Below are 20,295 nucleotides of genomic sequence, written 5' to 3'. Positions count from 1 at the left end.
GTCTAGATGAAGACATTTCTGAGTCAACATAAACTCCTAGGTCTTTTTCATAGATTCCTTCTTCCAATTTCAGTATCTCCCATATGATATTTATAATGCACATTTTTATTGCCTGTGTGCAGTACCTTACACTTTTCTCTATTAAATGTCATTTGCCATGTATCTGCCCAGTTCTGAATCTTGTCTAGATCATTTTGAATGACCTTTGCTGCTGCAACAGTGTTTGCCACTCCTCCTACTTTTGTGTCGTCTGCAAATTTAACAAGTTTGCTTACTATACCAGAATCTAAATCATTAATGTAGATTAGGAATAGCAGAGGACCTAATACTGATCCCTGTGGTACACTGCTGGTTACCACACTCCATTCTGAGGTTTTTCCTCTAATCAGTACTTTCTGTTTTCTACATGTTAACCACTTCCTAATCCATGTACAAGTGTTTCCTTGAATCCCAACTGCGTTCAGTTTGAGAATTAATCTTTTGTGCGGGACTTTGTCAAAAGCTTTCTGGAAATCTAAATAAACCATGTCATATGCTTTGCAATTATCCATTATCGATGTTGCATCCTCAAAAAAATCAAGCAAGTTAGTTAGACATGATCTCCCTTTCCTAAAACCATGTTGACTGTCTCCCAGTACCCTGTTACCATATAGGTAATTTTCCATTTTGGATCTTATTATAGTTTCCATAAGTTTGCATATAATAGAAGTCAGGCTTACTGGTCTGTAGTTACCTGGTTCAGTTTTGTTTCCCTTTTTGTGGATCGGTATTACGTTTGCAATTTTCCAGTCTGTCGGTACAACCCCTGTGTCAAGAGACTGCTGCATGATCTTGGTTAGCGGTTTGTAAATTACTTCTTTCATTTCTTTGAGTACTACTGGGAGGATCTCATCCGGCCCAGGGGATTTGTTTATTTTAAGAGCTCCTAGTCCCTTTAACACTTCTGCCTCAGTTATGCTAAAGTTATTTAAAACTGGATAGGAACTGGATGACATGTGGGGCATGTTGTCAGTATCTTCCTTTGTAAAAACTTGTGAAAAGTAATCATTTAATATATTTGCTATTTTTTTTTTCTTCATCTACGATTTTGCCATTTGTATCTCTTAAACATTTAATCTCCTCTTTGAATGTTCGCTTGCTGTTGTAATATTGGAAAAACATTTTGGAATTGGTTTTAGCTCCCTTAGCAATGTTCATTTCTATTTCTCTCTTGGCCTTTCTAACTTCCTTTTTGACTTGCGTTTGCAGTTCTGTGTACTCTTTCTGCGTACTTTGTTTTTTGGTCCTTTTTTAATGCTCTGTAAAGTGCCTTTTTTCGCTGAATATTTTTTTTAATTGATCTATTAAACCATTTTGGCAATTTAGTTTTACATTTAGATTTGTCTACTTTAGGGATATAATTGTTTTGCGCCTCTAGTACTACATTTTTGAAGAATAACCATCCTTCTTCTGTGGGGTGTTTTCTCTATTTTACTCCAATCTACTTCTGTTAGTCTCTGTTTCATACCTTCATAGTTTGCTTTTCTAAAATTGTAAACCTTAGCTTTAGTCATTACTTTTGGGGTTTTAAAAAACACTTCAAATGAGACCATGTTGTGGTCTGAGTTTGCCAGTGGTTCTCTGACCTCTGTTTTAGTTATTCTGTCTTCGTTATTTGAAAAGACTAAATCAAGGCATGCCTCCCCTCTAGTCGGTGCCTTGACAAAGTTAGGACGCAGTCATTTGTCATTTCCACCATTTCTATTTCATCCTTCGTGCTACCCACCGGGTTTTCCCATTTTATTTGGGGGAAGTTGAAATCCCCCATTAGTATGGCTTCTCCTTTGCTACACACATTTCTAATGTCATTGTATAACAGATTATTGTGCTCACCGTCTGAATCTGGTGGTCTATAGCATGCTCCTATTATTATGCCCTTTGAATTTTTGTCTGTTATTCTGACCCATATTGATTCGGTTTTATTTTCTTTGTCCAGGTTTAACACCTGGGCTTCAAGACTGTTTCTTATGTATAGCTCTACCCCTCCTCCTCTTCTGTCCTGCCTGTCTTTCCTATACAGTGTATACCCACAAATATTATATTTGTCCCCATCACTCTCAGACAACCACGTTTTTGTAACACCTATCACATCATAGTTTACCTGTTAGTGCAGTAGCTTCAAGTTCTAGAATTTTGTTTCTGATACTTCTAGCATTTAGATAAATACATTTAATGGTTGTCTTACCTGAGTTGTTGTTCTTGTTTTGATGCGGTCTCCCTTCTGTTTTTTTGTTGATTTCTCCCCCCTTCCTTTCTAGTTTAAATGCTTCTGAACCTGCTCGAGGATCTTTTCTCCAAGTAGACTGGTTCCCTTGTTATTTAAGTGCAGTCCATCCCGTCTATACAGATAGTCCTCGTTGTAGAATGTGGTCCAATGATCAAGACAGGTGAAGCCTTCCCGTGTGCACCACATCTTCAGCCATGCGTTTTTGATTAATTATTTCCAGCTGTCCATATGGTCCTTTGCAAGGTGCGGGTAGTATACCAGAAAATACCACAGTTTTGGTTTTCTCGTTTAATTTCCTTCCTTGCTCTCTGAATTTGTTTTGCAGGGATTTGACTTCTATTATTATACTTAGAACATAGGAAAGTTTACAAACCGAGAGGAGGCCATTCGGCCCATCTTGCTCGTTTGGTTGTTAGTAGCTTATTGATCCCAGAATCTCATCAAGCAGCTTATTGAAGGATCCCAGGGTGTCAGCTTCAAACAACATTACATTAGAGGAAAAACTCAAAAGTGTCTCCTATTTTCTGTTCTGAATGCCCCTTTTTCTAAACTCCATTTGTGACCCCTGGTCCTTGTTTCTTTTTTCAGGCTGAAAAAGTCCCTTGCGTCGACACTGTCAATACCTTTTAGAATTTTGAATGCTTGAATTAGGTCGCCACGTAGTCTTCTTTGTTCAAGACTGAACAGATTCAATTCTTTTAGCCTGTCTGCATATGACATGCCTTTTAAGCCCGGAATAATTCTGGTCGCTCTTCTTTGCACTCTTTCTAGAGCAGCAATATCTTTTTTATAGCGAGGTGACCAGAACTGCACACAATATTCAAGATGAGGTCTTACAAGTGCATTGTACAGTTTTAACATTACTTCCCTTGATTTAAATTCAACACTTTTCACAATGTATCCGAGTATCTTGTTAGCCTTTTTTATAGCTTCCCCACATTGCCTAGATGAAGACATTTCTGAGTCAACAAAAACTCCTAGGTCTTTTTCATAGATTCCTTCTCCAATTTCAATATCTCCCATATGATATTTATAATGTACATTTTTATTTCCTGCGTGCAGTACCTTACACTTTTCTCTATTAAATGTCATTTGCCATGTATCTGCCCAGTTCTGAATCTTGTCTAGATCATTTTGAATGACCTTTGCTGCTGCAACAGTGTTTGCCACTCCTCCTACTTTTGTGTCGTCTGCAAATTTAACAAGTTTGCTTACTATACCTATATGCTTACTATATGCTTACTATAATATATACTATATTTTGGTCTGTCTCTTGCAATGTTGTTTGTACCGATGTGGACGACTACTACCGGGTCGTCTCCTGTTCTTTCTAGGAGCCTGTCCACGTTCTCAGTGACCGAGGCTCCCGGAAGGCAGCACACTGTTGTAGTAAGGGGGTCCAAACTGCGAATTGAACTTGCTGTGTTTCTCAATATGGAGTCCCCAACAATCATCACCTCCCTTCTTTTTGCTGTCTGGTCACCACTGTCAATGGGGTCCTGGATGTTGTTCCTTTCATTCTCTTGTTGTAGGCTCTGCTCATCAAAATTCTGAAGTGACTCAAATTTGTTGATTGTTTTGATTTCTGGTGGTTGTGTTTGACGAAGTTTCTTTTTTTCCCTGCTTCTGCCTACCTGAACCCAGCTGTTCTGACCTTTTATCTCCCTGGTGGCTTTCAGTCTGTTAGGGGTGATGCAGACTTCCATGAATTGTGGGTGTGCCAGTTCCTCAAGATCCTGTTCCTATCTCGCTTCTTCCAGCTCCATTTCTAGCATACTTACTAGTTTATGCAAATCCTGGATCGCGCTGCACTTTACGCACACTTGGTTTAGCTCCGCTGGGTTTTCTCAGATTTCCCACATCAAGCAGGTGTCACAGATTACTGGCTTGAAGACCATGTTCAGGGTTTTTTTTTTGAAGTTTAGTTTCTTCTGCAGCTGTCAGCCTGCTTTCAAAATGCTTCTAAACTGCTCTGTACTTTTCCACGCCTGTACTTCTCCTACTCGCTGTCGCTACCACTCGCTGTCGCTGGGAAGACTGCCTCGTTTAACTGCGTTGTTCTGCTGTGCTGTTGGCTCCTCCCCTCGCCCGTGTCTCAGAATGGCACTGAATTTGAATCAGCTGCTCAGAGTTTCAGCTCGTTTTTTATCAGAAAAACACACGCGGCTGTTTGACTTTGTGCTGCTGCTGTGTTTCCCCAATGTCCTCTGTTTTCTGATTAAAGCAATTCAAGATGCAATTTCTCCTTACTGCTTCTAAACTGCTCTGTACTTTTCCACGCCTGTACTTCTCCCACTCGCTGTTGCTTCCACTCGCTGTCGCTGGGAAGACTGCCTCGTTTAACTGCGTTGTTCTGCTGTGCTGTTGGCTCCTCCCCTCGACTATCAACCAGTCAGTGTAATTGGAGGCCTTCCTTCCATCCATCTCCTTTCCAGTCTGACAGTGAGAGAAAGTTTATGCATATTATGTTGACCGCATCCAGAGATGGTGGCAATCAGAGCAGTTATTTATTTGCTTCGGTTCTATGTTCCACAGACAATCCCTGTCTAAACATCACCTGTCAAGGTGGATTGCAGACATGGTCAGGATTTCATATGATCTAGCCAACGTGCCCTCACCAGAAAAAGTCACTGGTCACTCCACAAGAGGCCTTGCAACCTCTTATTGCAGGCCGCATGTGTCACAGACATTTGCAGCTCTGCAGTATGGGCCACGCCTCATACTTTAACCAGATTCTACCGACTGAATGTCGTAGATCAGCAGAACACTGGTTTTGGGAGTGCTAACGATAGCTACTCATTCTGCTCTTAACAAATGTTTTATTATTGTTCAACTTAAGTCCAGGGGTAGTTAGCCACACACCTCTTGGACATCTGGTGTTAAATGCTGAGGTTACTCAGTGTGAACTTGCAGCATATACACTGCATGAGGGCTCTCTCTCACTGTACTATGGACTATAGGCAATGCATCCTCATCGGACATCTGCCGGTGCTGCAAGTCCTTCACTTGACGGCTTGGGTAGTTTATCCCATTAGTAATGGTTATTATCACTGGTTCCCTGAAATAGAAACGTAACCATTACCCTTCAAGGTTGCTGCGTTCACGGCAATGTAGCAGTCCTGAAGAGAAAATGGCGGTGAGCCTTATGCTTCACTTTGTATTTATCTTCTGAGGACAGAGACGACGCCTGATGCATACAGGACTCTTAAAGGAGCAGCATTTGGTATTTAGATCTTACATTTTTATGACCATTGTTATACAGTACTTGTTGACACTGAATTTAATTAGTCATTTCTGTCCGGTCCTGTATGTAGTCTAAGTCTTTTTGAATTTCTTGGATGGCTATCAGCATGACTGCCACTCCCCTCAAGCTTTGTGTCAACTGCAGATTTGTCAAATTAGCTAATTAACCCCCATTCTAGAAGTACATAAAAAAAAAATAAAAAAAACGTGATTGTTTCAAGGACAGAGCCCTGCGGCACCCCGCTGAGTACTTTGCTCCAGTTATAGGTTTCCCCTCTTACAGGTACATTCTGCTTCCTACGTTTTAAACAGTTTTAAACATACTTGCATGTACTACCTTGCAATCCTGCAGATTGCAGCTTTTGGATTAGCCTATCATGTGGCACTTTGTCAAAGGCTTTGTAGAAGACCATGGTCTTAACATGACTACATAAATGACTACAAAAGATTTAGAAGTGAGTTGTTTTTCGAGATTTACGATTATACTGTATGTTGGAAAACATGGATTGAGAATTGATTAGGGGTTTGCTACGCATGTGGACTAGCAGAGCTATACTGGTGTTCTTTTCTGAAAAGAGACTAATATTGCAGATAGCAGACTGTTTGGTTCAAATTGCATGTACTGCTAACCACTGATAGAGACGATGCGTCTACAAACTGCCCAACAATGACTGCAAGCTAACGAGATAACAATGCTGTGGACTAGAAGGGAACAGAAAAGACTTCAGAGAGATCAAAAGAGATAATCCCACTGGCATCAAAGGGGGTCGCAAGGAGATAACAAAAGGCAGATGTATGGACCTTTTGTCTCCAGGAGTGTGAAGAATGCACTGAGTTCAGAGGTTGTCACACTAGACTACACACACAGACACACACACATTAAATTACAGAATAAAGTGTTGTACCTTGACCATTGGTTAATGTCAGAGAAAGGGGAGGTGGACCATCTATACAGAAGGGTATTTAATGTCACGCAAACATTGTAATTTTGAGTGTTGTTTGTCCTGTACCTGGGACCAGACTCCCTGCATATTTCAATAAACCTGGCAACTGATTGAAGAAAAGGACTCTGTGCATTTTCTTGAATCTACTTACTCACCATCTATTTTTTAAGTACTTCACTGTAAATACAGTATAATTGTAAATCTCAGTATAATCGTAAATCTCGAAAAACAACTCACTTCTAAATCGTTTGTAGTCATTTTTGTATTACTTTAGTATAAATACATGTTAATTTGGATTCATATGTTGTTTTTTTCTGACTTTATGTGAACGAAAAGACACATATTTGCCCGTTTTCCCATTGAAAATAGTGCTATTTTGAAATATCACTGTCCTGGTCACAAAAACAAAGTTTGTGGGGAATAATAGCCATTTTCTATACTTTTGAAGCATAAGCAATTAGGAAATAACACTTACTACCCAGGAACAAAAAAAAAATAAAAAAATTGTTACACTGTGTTATCGCCACGTGTAACCAGGATAATTGCATGAATTTTTTTTTTAATAATTGCATAAAGTCATTTAGGGAAATTTAATCTCACCAAAATTTAATTTAATTTGTGTAGGGAGAAGGTTCCTGAAGCGGGACCTCCCTTTTAGTGAGAGCAGTGCTTGGCCACCTTTTGTTTTATTAGCTGTTGTACCTACTGTGTTTTGTTTTGTGTTTATGTACAGTTTAGTATATCAAACAAAAACAAATTGGAAATATGTGTTATACTGGATCAAATGGCATGGCTGTATTCTGTCAAACTTGGTACTCCCTGGTGGCCTCTGGCTGTTTTTTATAATGTTTTGGAGCTGGCAGCAAGCAGTGCTTTGGTTTTGTAGGAGGAGTGCACTGGCAACACAATCATTTGGAGGGACTTCATTTTGCAGCTAGCCCTGGAGCTAGGCAAGAACATTTTGATAAGAGACACGAAAGCCGGCTGGCAAATGCCCCTCCACCTACAGCGCCCACTGGCACATGGAATAAAAGACAATTTTGTTTTGACAAGTTTGCTAAATGCAACTTTTGATGTCTGTGCCCTTTGTGATAAGGCAGTCTGTGGCAAATGCACTGGTATAGTTGAAAAGCGTGTTTTCTGCATAGATTGTACTTAGAAGCTGTGGTAGAACTCTGAACAGACAGACAGAGCCTTTGAACTCTGTTTCACTCAAAGCGCTTTCACGCTGCATAAGTTTTGTTATATTTGTTTTATGCCATTTTTATAACTAGTTATTTATGTTTTATAATTTTATATGTGCATACAGCTTTCTACACCTGTCTACACAGAAGTTTATTGCGTAAAGTTTATTTTATTATAGTTTTTCACATTTATGTGCGCTTTTTGAAAAAAAAGAAAAAAGTTAGTAATTTTCAATGTAAATACAGTGTTTCTGCTCTGAAAATTTTATGTATAATGTCCATAAATAAAAATATTAAGTTGTATCCGATTTGTTTGTTTTTCATTTTCATATTGAAGCCGTTTTAAAATGGAGCCGCACATTTTGTGGGTGCAGCGGTTGTATGTAGTCTGAAATCTCGTGGTTCTTGTGTTAATAACCAGTTATTTGCCACTTCCATCATTCCTAGCTCTGTCACTCCACAATCTGAGTGGTTGATCCAGTTGATACCTGTGAAGTTGCAGTTTATTGATTATGGTGCCCCCTTCTTTACATGCATCTTTAATGTTGTCGTATAAAGGGGTGCTGTCATTGGTATCCATGTTTTGCAGTCTGTAGCACACTCCTAGCATGAGTCCTTTTGTTTTAACCTTAAACATCTGGTATATAGACAAATGATCATATATCTGAGAGTGCTGGGGGGGCGGGGGGCACATGACATAAAGCATGGGGGAGTTGCCAACACACTTTCAGCCACCCAGGAAGTCAAAATGGATTTAGACCACATAGAGAACTAGACAGAAATGTGGCATATTTTATTTAATATATAATTATAAAGTGTTACATACCAGTCAATTGTAGGTTTGCCAAAGGTTTGGTATATAACAAACCAAACCAAAAGAATGACATTTTTGTTGTACTAGATTCATAATTTTCAGCAACCAGATATTGTGGACAGTGCTCCAGATAAGGTTTTGGGTCATTTGAGTAATTTACTCTCTGACAGGCTGTGAGTGGTGCCGTGTACAAATAGAATGTCCAGACAGAACTTACTGTGAAAAATGCCTATTTAATAAATAAACCAATAATAAATTAGTCACCCCTATACCAGTAGTGGTATAGGAGAAGCGAATATGGCGAGTTGCAATCCCAAACAGAAAATAACACTCCATAAGCACCATTCTCCATGCATGGAACTGTGCTCTTCAGTAATGGGGAAAGTGGTGCGTGTCCGTACTGTGCAGTGAATGTAGTGCCCAGGGGTTTGTGGTGGCAGCTTCCGAATTCTAATTATCCTCTGCAAATACACAAATAAAGCACTCTGGCTTGCTATCTCTTCCAGCCTAAGGGGCTGTACTGACATAGCTGCTTCCCCTTTGTACCACCAAACTCCTCCCTGCAATCAACCCAGCGCCTAGGTTTCTCCAATCGCTGTCTGCCCTGTAGCTGATTGCAATGGAGTCCTTCCACATATGTGAAGCTACGCGCTCCCCCTAATATGGTCACCTTCCGGTTTTCGCCTACTGTCGAGTCTGTCCATCTGGGAGGAAGCATACCACCAACCTTACACAGCGTCCTTTCTGGGAGGGAGGCAGATTTTCAGCTTGAACTTCCTTTTCTCTCTGTCACACTCTCCAATTTAGACACAGAGTAAAATGCAACATTACCTTGAAGGCATGAGTACTTACTGTATATTCAATAAATACTGTATATTCTTTAATGCTAATTTATGAGCTATGCATTATAACCACAGCCTTACATTTGAACTGTAATGTTACTTTGAACACATGTGAAAAAACGTGGTCTTACAATAAGAACAAAAACAATTATTGTTATTTGTTTTATTGACATAAACAATATGGCTGTGAAGGAAATAAACACAGAAACATAACTTTTTTTAATTCCAGATGCAGATGGAATATATTTAACAAAAGGCCTGAATGCACATGCATATATTTCCCCTGCCTAAAAGTAAATTTAAAAACAAAACAAACAAATCCAAAAATAATTTAAAATTGTATACAGCCCTAATGCAAATAAAATAACCATAATATTGAATTCTATATTCATCACCTCTCTATAGCAATATAAGGTATTCCAACACTCTCCAAACACCAGAATATTGTATTTTTATATAGATTTACCTTCCAACACTAATACCTTGACACTTTTGTGCTTAACTGGTTGCACAATAATACCTTTATCTTCTTTGAGGAGTTTGGGGGGTCACCCTGTATAGTGGTCTTAAACTGGAGAAACATAAGAACATAAGAACATAAGAAAGTTTACAAACGAGAGGAGGCCATTCGGCCCATCTTGCTCGTTTGGTTGTTAGTAGCTTATTGATCCCAAAATCTCATCAAGCAGCTTCTTGAAGGATCCCAGGGTGTCAGCTTCAACAACATTACTGGGGAGTTGATTCCAGACCCTCACAATTCTCTGTGTAAAAAAGTGTCTCCTATTTTCTGTTCTGAATGCCCCTTTTTCTAAACTCCATTTGTGACCCCTGGTCCTTGTTTCTTTTTTCAGGCTGAAAAAGTCCCTTGGGTCGACACTGTCAATACCTTTTAGAATTTTGAATGCTTGAATTAGGTCGCCACGTAGTCTTCTTTGTTCAAGACTGAACAGATTCAATTCTTTTAGCCTGTCTGCATATGACATGCCTTTTAAGCCCGGAATAATTCTGGTCGCTCTTCTTTGCACTCTTTCTAGAGCAGCAATATCTTTTTTATAGCGAGGTGACCAGAACTGCACACAATATTCAAGATGAGGTCTTACTAGTGCATTGTACAGTTTTAACATTACTTCCCTTGATTTAAATTCAACACTTTTCACAATGTATCCGAGCATCTTGTTAGCCTTTTTTATAGCTTCCCCACATTGTCTAGATGAAGACATTTCTGAGTCAACAAAAACTCCTAGGTCTTTTTCATAGATTCCTTCTCCAATTTCAATATCTCCCATATGATATTTATAATGTACATTTTTATTTCCTGCGTGCAGTACCTTACACTTTTCTCTATTAAATGTCATTTGCCATGTGTCTGCCCAGTTCTGAATCTTGTCTAGATCATTTTGAATGACCTTTGCTGCTGCAACAGTGTTTGCCACTCCTCCTACTTTTGTGTCGTCTGCAAATTTAACAAGTTTGCTTACTATACCAGAATCTAAATCATTAATGTAGATTAGGAATAGCAGAGGACCTAATACTGATCCCTGTGGTACACCGCTGGTTACCACACTCCATTCTGAGGTTTTTCCTCTAATCAGTACTTTCTGTTTTCTACATGTTAACCACTCCCTAATCCATGTACATGTGTTTCCTTGAATCCCAACTGCGTTCAGTTTGAGAATTAATCTTTTGTGCGGGACTTTGTCAAAAGCTTTCTGGAAATCTAAATAAACCATGTCATATGCTTTGCAATTATCCATTATCGATGTTGCATCCTCAAAAAAAATCAAGCAAGTTAGTTAGACACGATCTCCCTTTCCTAAAACCATGTTGACTGTCTCCCAGTACCCTGTTACCATATAGGTAATTTTCCATTTTGGATCTTATTATAGTTTCCATAAGTTTGCATATAATAGAAGTCAGGCTTACTGGTCTGTAGTTACCTGGTTCAGTTTTGTTTCCCTTTTTGTGGATCGGTATTACGTTTGCAATTTTCCAGTCTGTCGGTACCACCCCTGTGTCAAGAGACTGCTGCATGATCTTGGTTAGCGGTTTGTAAATTACTTCTTTCATTTCTTTGAGTACTACTGGGAGGATCTCATCCGGCCCAGGGGATTTGTTTATTTTAAGAGCTCCTAGTCCCTTTAACACTTCTGCCTCAGTTATGCTAAAGTTATTTAAAACTGGATAGGAACTGGATGACATGTGGGGCATGTTGTCAGTATCTTCCTTTGTAAAAACTTGTGAAAAGTAATCATTTAACATATTTGCTATTTTTTTTTTCTTCCTCTACGATTTTGCCATTTGTATCTCTTAAACATTTAATCTCCTCTTTGAATGTTCTCTTGCTGTTGTAATATGAGGAGTTTGGGGGGTCACCCTGTATAGTGGTCTTAAACTGGAGAAACATATTTCTTTGTTGGTTAGGTCTGCTTTTTATCACCTCAGAAATATTGCCTGTGCACTTTTATAACCTCTAGGCTGGACTACTGTAATGTGTTATATGCTGGACTGCCTCATAAGCTTATTCCTCATCTCCAATTAGTGCAGAATGTAGCTGCTAGACAGGCGAGGACCATTGAAAGCGTATTTACCTAGTGCTCAGGGATCTGAAGGACTGTTGAGAGCATATCTACTCAGGGTTCTGAAGGACCATCGAGAGAATATCTACCCAGTGCTCAGGGATCTGAATTGGTTGCTGGTCCGTTTACAGATTACCTCTCTGAGCTTCTGGAGAACCACGTTCCTGCCGGGTGTCTCAGATTTAGTGCACAGAGCTAACTTGTGACTTTGGGCAGGCGTACTTTTTAGTTGTCTGGCTCCAGTGTTATGGAACAACCTCTACATAAACACCAGAGGAGCCAACAGTTTAAATACATTTAAAAATCTATTAAAAACCTATCTCTTGAGTGCAGTTGTAATTTAGTTTGCAACTGCATGAGGTGAATTGAGTATATGTTTTACTATGTTATTTCTTGATTTTGGTATTAGTTTTAATTAGTGTAATACAAATTGCTATAACTTTGAAATTATATATCGCCTAGGGAACATTATTTTGTTTATACTTTACATTTTGTTTTCTGTAAAGTGCTCTGAGTGGCCTTTATTGATGTGAAGTGCGCTTTATAAATATTGATTACTATAGTGCTGAACTTGACAGCCTGAGTGTGGCAGAGCAGAGCTCTGTTCTATATAGATTGGCAGGGATTGGGTTAAATTCCCCTACCTGCCTGGGTTTATTGTGTTCAGGTGGCTGGGGTTGATTAGTTGATTAGCTTCATTAATGATCAATCAGCACCCAGCCACCTGACATAAAGGAGGCCTCAGCTTCCCATTAGAGAGAGGAGGGAGCTGAGGAAGCAAGCAGACGGTTGTGCTTGTTGTTTTTGGTTGTGGGAATTTTTCTAATCCATTGAAGGCATCGCCCAGCCTGGAAATCTTTATTTTTGTAAATTTAGTTTTATATTTTGTTATTTGTGTTTTAAATCCCTTTGTTTTGGCCCTTGTGCCCTTTTATTTTGTGTTTAGTTATAATTAAAACATTATTTTTTTGAACTGCAGTCTGTCTCTGGGCCTCTGTCCACTCGCCAGCCTGTCACACTGAGGTAATACTGGATCCTTGAATCTACAGTGTTTTTTGTTGCATATCTATGTTCCCTTTAAGACTTTCATTTAGTTAGCCACTGTGGCTAAAGTAACTCAACATTTTTTAGCCACACTGGAAAAACTCAAGCCACTTAACAATACTATAATTTAAATTTATTCAGCAAGGCAAAAAGACGTGTATTTTATTTGAAAACACATAGATATTGAAATGTCAGACCCTACCCTTTACAATACACATAAACAGTATATTTAACCATTTGCCGTCCTATGTCGGACCAGGTCCAAAATTACAATTTTCCCTTTCCAGTCCAGTCAAAAAGACATCAAGCACAGGTCTCTAGTCGTTTTTTCTCCGGAAAAAGCTGAGAAAACCTTTCAAAAACAAAAGGGCCGGATCTGAGCAATACACAGAGGCCCTGCACCACGGACCTAACACGGACATAGACAAACAAGATGCTTCCGCATCCAGCACTCAAAGAATATCACAGACATTTGCAGAGCTTTTTGAGATGCTGTAATAATGAAATGATGACCTGGAGTTTGTTAATAAAACGAGTGCTCAGGAGATGATTTATCAGTATGCATCACTATGAAGAGTTATGTGATAAATACAAAGAACAAGGGGTGGGGCTGTGAATAAATGGACTGCAAGGGGCTAAAATGCACTGTAACTTTGATTCCCATTTAATAAATATCACACGTCACTACAGATTTAATGTAAGTTCTGAATAGGTTTGCAGAGATATTCATGTACTGCATAATCCTTTACATTATTGTGATTGACAGGGTTTTCTTTCCACTGCAGAATGGTAAAGCGAAATTGTGCCAGTGCTATTTAGTGTATGTTAATATTATGCCTCGCTGACCAACTGCAGCTCTAGTTACACAAGCTTGTACTAATATTAGTAGGATTGTACAGCCACTACTGTGTTTAAATATAATTTTTTGTACCGTGTTCTTTCATCTGGGACTACCGACAGTAATATTGTACCAAATGGAACCAACACTGGGGAAAAACAACAAAGACTTTATCAGAAAATGGGGAATCTTAAATAAATGTTCCTTTGGCATTATGCTGCTGATAATTGAACAAGTATCTGCTGATGTGCAGGAAACTAAAATTGAAATTGTCCTAAAACAACTACTGGGGCCTGATTTTACAAAAATTCAAGACTCTAAGCAAACAATTGAAAAATATGAAGAGAATCTAAGAGCTATGAAAATTTAAGAAATACAAAAGGAACACAATTGACTATCAACAGAACAATGTCTGCAATGGGAAAATTATTGAACCACAGAACAACATACAATCAAAAAAGAGGTGCAGGTGGGGCAAAAGAAAAAAGGAGGACTAATCGGGATACAGAGCCCAGACCGCAACCGCAAGAAGACACAGTAATTAACCTTATCAATAAGGCATTGACAAACTCTCAATCACCAGTACTGTCCAAAGGTCTTTTGTACCACCATGTTAGGAGAATTATTTTTGTAAAGGTTGATCTGTTTCGATTCTTCAAGAAAATACATGTGACATATTTTCTATAAATGTGATTGTACGTATGGATAATGAGAACACTACTCGGGACATTACACAAATTAAACCAAAAAGTGTTTTTGGCCCGAATGTACCTAATGCATCTGTTAACACTTTTTTTGTTTTTTTTAATGTTTATCATTTACTCCCAATTTAGAATAGCCAATTATTTTTAGGTGCAGCTCACCGCTACCACCCCCAGTTCTGACTCAGAAGTGGCGAAGACGAACACACGCTGTCCTCCGAAGAGTGTGCTGCCAGCCGACCGCTTCTTTTCACACTGCAGACCCACCATGCAGTAGGAGTGGGACAAGACATCAATGCATCAAATCGTTGGAATAACCATCAATGCTTGAAAAAAACAAAAAAACAATGCATCTATCAGTTCATTAATAGGACTTTATTTACTAGGACCAGCAAAACGTAAATCTACACTCTTATTCCTTGCCTTTCCTTTGTTTCCTTGAAATAATAATAAAAACAAACTCCCCTCCCACTACACAGCACAGTTTTCACAGTAAGCGTGACAAAAAACAAACAAAACCTAGAGAAGAGGCTAGAGGTAGGCTGGATTTCAGATCAGATTTTGCTAGTTAAATTGTCGATTTAATTCTAAATAATGTCATCAGACATTTCGAAGTTTTTTTTTTTTACAAAAGAACAAAATGGAAAGGTAAAATGTGCCTTTTGTGGAGTTTTAATGAGCTTCTGTGGCAATACCACCAACCTACGGGATCATTTAGTAAGACAGCACCCGACAAAACACGACAGCGGGAACACAAGTAAAAAACAAAAGGAAGCAACCCACTTCAGCAACAGCTTATTTTGGAAAGAAAGTTGATCCAAAAAGCGTCAGAGCAAAAGAGATAACAGGCCTGATAGTGGATGTTGGCACACAAGATATCAGACCTGTTAGTATAGTAGAGTGAGCTGCGTTTAAAAATCTGATTGAAAATCTTGCTCCGGGCTATGAAATGCCCTGTCGAAAGACAATCTCCAAATTCATTACTCTGGACCACGAACGTGCAAAGGAAAAGCGTAGACAGGATTTAAGCCAGGAATTTAATTCAATGTCCATCACTACCGAGGTATGGACAAGCATGGCACAAGAAGTGTTTTTAACAGTCACCTGCCATTACATTAAGCAAAACTGGGAACTCAAGTCAAAAGTATTAGCGTCACAAAAAATTACACGAGAGACACACAGCAGTGAATTTAGCAGAAGCGATCAATCAGTGGTTACAAAAGTAGTAGTTTGTGTTCATGACAATGTGGCCAACATGTGCATAACAATGTCTTTGCTTTCTGCAGGCGAGCGTGCTGTTATATTTTGATAGCGTGTGAGCTATGCAGGGCACAATATAAATCTCTACATTCAGAAATGCTTGGAGGATGTACAACAAGTCCATACGTTAGTGGCATCAGCAAGGAGACAGGTTGCACATTTTAAAAAGAGTGAGATGGCAACAAGCACTTTAAATAGGAAACAAACAAATGCTGAACACAGAAAAAGCACCACTCAAGTTAATACAGGACGTACAAACAAGGTAGAACATGGTTTATTATATATTTGAGTATCTTCTTGAATTGAAATGGCCAGTTATTGCTGTTTTGACCAAAAAGTCTGACGCAGCTACTTTTAGCTTTCACCACTGAGCAATGGAAGCTAATGGCTGCGATACTAACTCTACTACAGCCATTCGAACTGGCTACAGTACTTTTGAGTGCAGAGAAAAACATCCTGATGAAGGGGAGACACCGTCTTCTTCAAATTCAAATGATTTGCTTAGTGCAGTTACAGGAAGTTTGAGAGATAAGCTACTGCTTAATTTGTCTCAGCGATTTTGTTTACATCAGCTGAATGACCCAAATTATGAGGTTATGTCACTGGTTTGTGTCATTTCTTGGCTCCTGATTTCACCATCTGTATTTCCTATCTGAACAGGCCAAAGCCCACGTATCTGAAGCACTGTCTTCCAAACTAGTGAGGCTGGTGGAGGACAACCTTAAAAATGACAGAAGTTGTGCTTGTACAAGTGAGTGCAGCACAGAGGACATACCTGTTAAAAAGAAAACGAAGACCGAACAAGCAATGGAATTGTTACTTCGTGGACGGCAACAAACACAGAAAACCTTAATCCAACAAGAGATTACGAGTTATGCTTCTGAAACTCCATTAAACATCTGCGAAAATCCCCTGATTTGGTGGAAAAATAACCAGACATGCTTTCCCAACCTAGCAGACTTGGGAAAGAGCATGTTATGTATCCCTGCAACATCGGTCCCAAGCAAGCGTGTGTTCAAGGAAGCAGGGATGGCTATGAACAAACTCTGTTCTTTGAAACTGGAGAATGCAGATGATATTTCTGAATAAAACAGAAAATAAGCTCTGGAGAGAGCACAGACTTTGTTACATTGGACTTGTAAATAGTTAAATTCTTGTTTTTCCCGTTTTTTCTCTAATCTGGTTGCTGTCAAGACGTCTTAAAGTAAGGCAGTAATATTTTTTATGTTTTATTAACTTTTTGTGAGGAACCTCGCCAACAGTGTGACTAGACATAAATAATTAGAAATGTGTAGTTTTAAGTTCAACTGGAGAAACATTTACTTTTTGTGATTTAGATTTGATGAAAATATATTTACTTGTTATTTACACTTTTGTTTTGCGTTATGAAAAACACATCTGTAATGAGACTAATCAGGAGTGCAGATGTTTAATTTATTCAGATTCTGACATTAAAACTCCATTAAATCATAGTGAGATGAATTCTTGTTTTTAAATAATAAATATGTATTTTTATTAAATTGTTCCTCTTTCGAATCATCTTGGAACCACCAAAATATATTTCAGCACATTTTAAAGAGAAAAAAAAAAATTCTCTTTTGAAGCTGAAGTGTTTCTGGCTTGTCTGTGAATGTTCTTTTGGGACCAAGGGGTATGTTTGAAATTTGAGACTGCTTCACCTCCACATTTTAGTTTTGTGTACACAGATGACTGGTATTCCTTGGGCTACATCTGTCTGCACAATGTGTGTGTGTTGTTGTAAATTTATTATTATTTTGTCATTGCCAATGGTTTTTTAACACTGGTTCACCGCTGCAACTCCCCGGCGACTGGGGAAAGCGGAGGGTGAAAGACACGTCCTCCGAAACGTGTTCCTGCCAATCTGTCATTTTTCGCACTGCAGATCCACAGCGAAGCCACCATACCTATAGTGCCAGAAGACAGCACAGATCTGAATGGCTCCACTGCAGACCTGCAGGCACCCTATCAACCACAGGGGTCGCTGGTGTGCAGTGAACTGTGGATTGCCCTGCCGACCTAAGCCCTCCCTACCCGAGCGGCACTCGGCCAATCGTGCGCCGCCCCCTAGGAACACCTGGTCATGGTCAGCAATGACATCTCCAGGCTAATGGGTGCATCCTGCCCTCCACCCAGAGCGCCTTTACTGGTGCACCACTCGAGAACCCCATTTTTTTAAAACATGTCATCAATGTTTCCGTTTTTGGATGCCATGTTTTTTATTTTAAATTTTTAGAAGCACTGCCATCCTCTGACTGTTTCGATTTGAACCTGATTGTCCTCCTGCCAAACATAATGTTTGTGGCATGCATATGTTACGTGATCAAGCTAAAGTGCTTTCATTGGGTGAAATGAAATCAAACTAAACAGTCTATATTGATTCATCGAACAGAACATGTTGAATGTAATCATGCTGTCAGTGTTAAGGTCTCAACACACCAGACATAATGCGATTCTTATTTATTTATTTATTTATTTATTTTAATTGCTGATGAGACACTTTCGCAGCGACATGACCATACACACCAGAAGCCACACAGAGACGATGCAACAGGTTGGAAAACTGCCAGTTCTATACAACTGTTCAAAATTGCTATTGACAAACTGTCATCAAGACTGGGACATATTCGTCAATATGATGTGGAAATTCAGAGTGTCTTCTCTGACGCTATTTCAACATATGTGGGAATAAATCATACACACCAGGCTTTTTCAGTTCCTTTGAAATGGACCCCCATGTATTATCTTTCAAATTTGTATCTTTTTATAATTGTGATGCCCTATGTCATAAATCTCTGAGTATTTTATCACAGCAAGTATTATTTTTTCCACCGGCATTTTGGATACTGCTTCACCCTGCTGGACCACTTGCATTGAAGCTGTTCTCGGATTGCTCAATGCCCTAGTTGACGCATGACAAACCGCAAAAAATAGGATTCAATCCTCGCCTCGCCTGCCGCATCACCTGTGGTGTGAAAGATACTTATCAAAAGTACAGGGTCTATTCATTTTGATGCATTGCTGCACAGTTCCGCCTTTGCAAATTTGGTGAAAATTAGTTGAGCCACAAGGGAAAACGTTTTGCTTGTAGTGAGCGGCTAGCGGGAACGTAGTATTTTATGCCCTTCACTGCTTAACTCCAGCACCACTGGATAAAGTGAATGTTGCCTCTAGATAGTGAATACATAATTAATATGAAGTATGAGGCACTGACTCTTCTTCACTTTTTTTCCTTTTTTCTCAGATCACTTCTGGAATTGCAACCCCTTTGAGACAGACACAGATTTGCCAGCTGGATGGATGCGCATTCGAGACACATCTGGGACTTACTACTGGCATGTCCCCACAGGAACTACGCAGTGGGATCCCCCTTCCCTAGTTGGGGAGACAGGAAGATCCTCTAGCACTTCACAGGAAACATCACACACTGAGGAACAAAATGTATGAGTTTTGTGGGAGATGAGGTTGTGTGATCAAGATTTAGAGAGAAAAGCAAGATTTGAGAGAACTGATTATTATTTATTTTTCAGCAGACGTCGTTATCTAGGGTGATTGTTATGCTGACCCTTTTTAAAAATTTGAAAATGATTTTCAATGAACGAGACAAAAAAAAAAAAATCTGTAAATATACTAAAGTAACACGCTCCCGCTTTTATTGTATGCATGCATAAAATTTGTATTTTTTAGTTTTGATAGTGAGTAAGAACAAATTCTTCTCCCATGTATTTATAAAGAGATTACTACTCTGTACTAATGAAACAGGAGATGTTGGGTGAGTTCTGTAAGTTCGTGCAGAATTTGTCTGGACAAAAGGTTCCACCTATGCCTCCAACCAAACACAAAAAGTTGCTACGTGAAGTATTAAAAGAAGGGCATTTCCCTGAAGCAGGGGTTGTTGGGTAACGGTTTTATCTGTCTCTTGCAAAATCTGCTGATCTTTTATTTCTCTTTAGGAACTGCAGGCAGATGATGTGATACCTGACCATAGTTTGAGAGAGTCTGAAGGGGCAACATTGCAATATGCTTCACTCAACCTCAGGTATGCTTTTACTGAACAAAATGCAGTGGTAGCTAGGCTTGGATTCCTGTGGCAGCATATGACAACGTGAACTGTGTCATACAGTACTTGAGGTTGGCGTGATGTGGAGTTTAATTAACTGGTCATTGCATCTTTTCACACTAGAACATGTTCTCTGACTAGAAACTGGAATTTAAGAATTTTTTTTACATAAATCATTTAGTGACTTCACATTTGTCGCTGACCATGAGCATGTCATTGACTGTTGAAGTTACAGTACACGATGTGTACAGTACATGTTTGACATATAGCGCTTAAGTTGCAGTAATAACAGTGTTGCCCAGTAATAAATAAGCTTTCACTCTGAAGGTCTACCTGGCAGCAATATCTGTCAATTTTATCGTGTCACAATAAAATTGACTCTGTGTCCCCTGGGGCACACTTCCTGACAGTGCAATTTCTTAAAGGGGCTCAGAGGCTCTGTCCGCTGATGAAAAGCATGGTCCTAGGTGGTATCTGGAACTGGTGCTACGGGCTCTTATGGGTC

The 20,295-nt window shown here is 39.2% G+C and overlaps 1 protein-coding gene across 2 annotated transcripts in view; it reads left to right on the top strand.

Annotated features, from left to right (window-relative positions):
* The window catches only part of apbb1 (amyloid beta (A4) precursor protein-binding, family B, member 1 (Fe65)), a 116,022-nt gene that overhangs the window by 15,484 nt on the left and 80,243 nt on the right, over positions 1-20,295 (top strand). For both annotated transcript variants that reach the window (XM_041258766.1, XM_041258765.1), the window contains exons 3-4: positions 18,975-19,171; positions 19,684-19,769. In XM_041258766.1, the coding sequence (XP_041114700.1) occupies positions 18,975-19,171; positions 19,684-19,769 (283 nt within the window). The remainder of the gene's footprint in view (positions 1-18,974; positions 19,172-19,683; positions 19,770-20,295) is intronic.

This window comes from Polyodon spathula, chromosome 9 (assembly GCF_017654505.1).
Source record: "Polyodon spathula isolate WHYD16114869_AA chromosome 9, ASM1765450v1, whole genome shotgun sequence".
Taxonomy (NCBI): domain Eukaryota; kingdom Metazoa; phylum Chordata; class Actinopteri; order Acipenseriformes; family Polyodontidae; genus Polyodon; species Polyodon spathula.
This window is presented reverse-complemented; position numbering and strand designations above follow the sequence as displayed.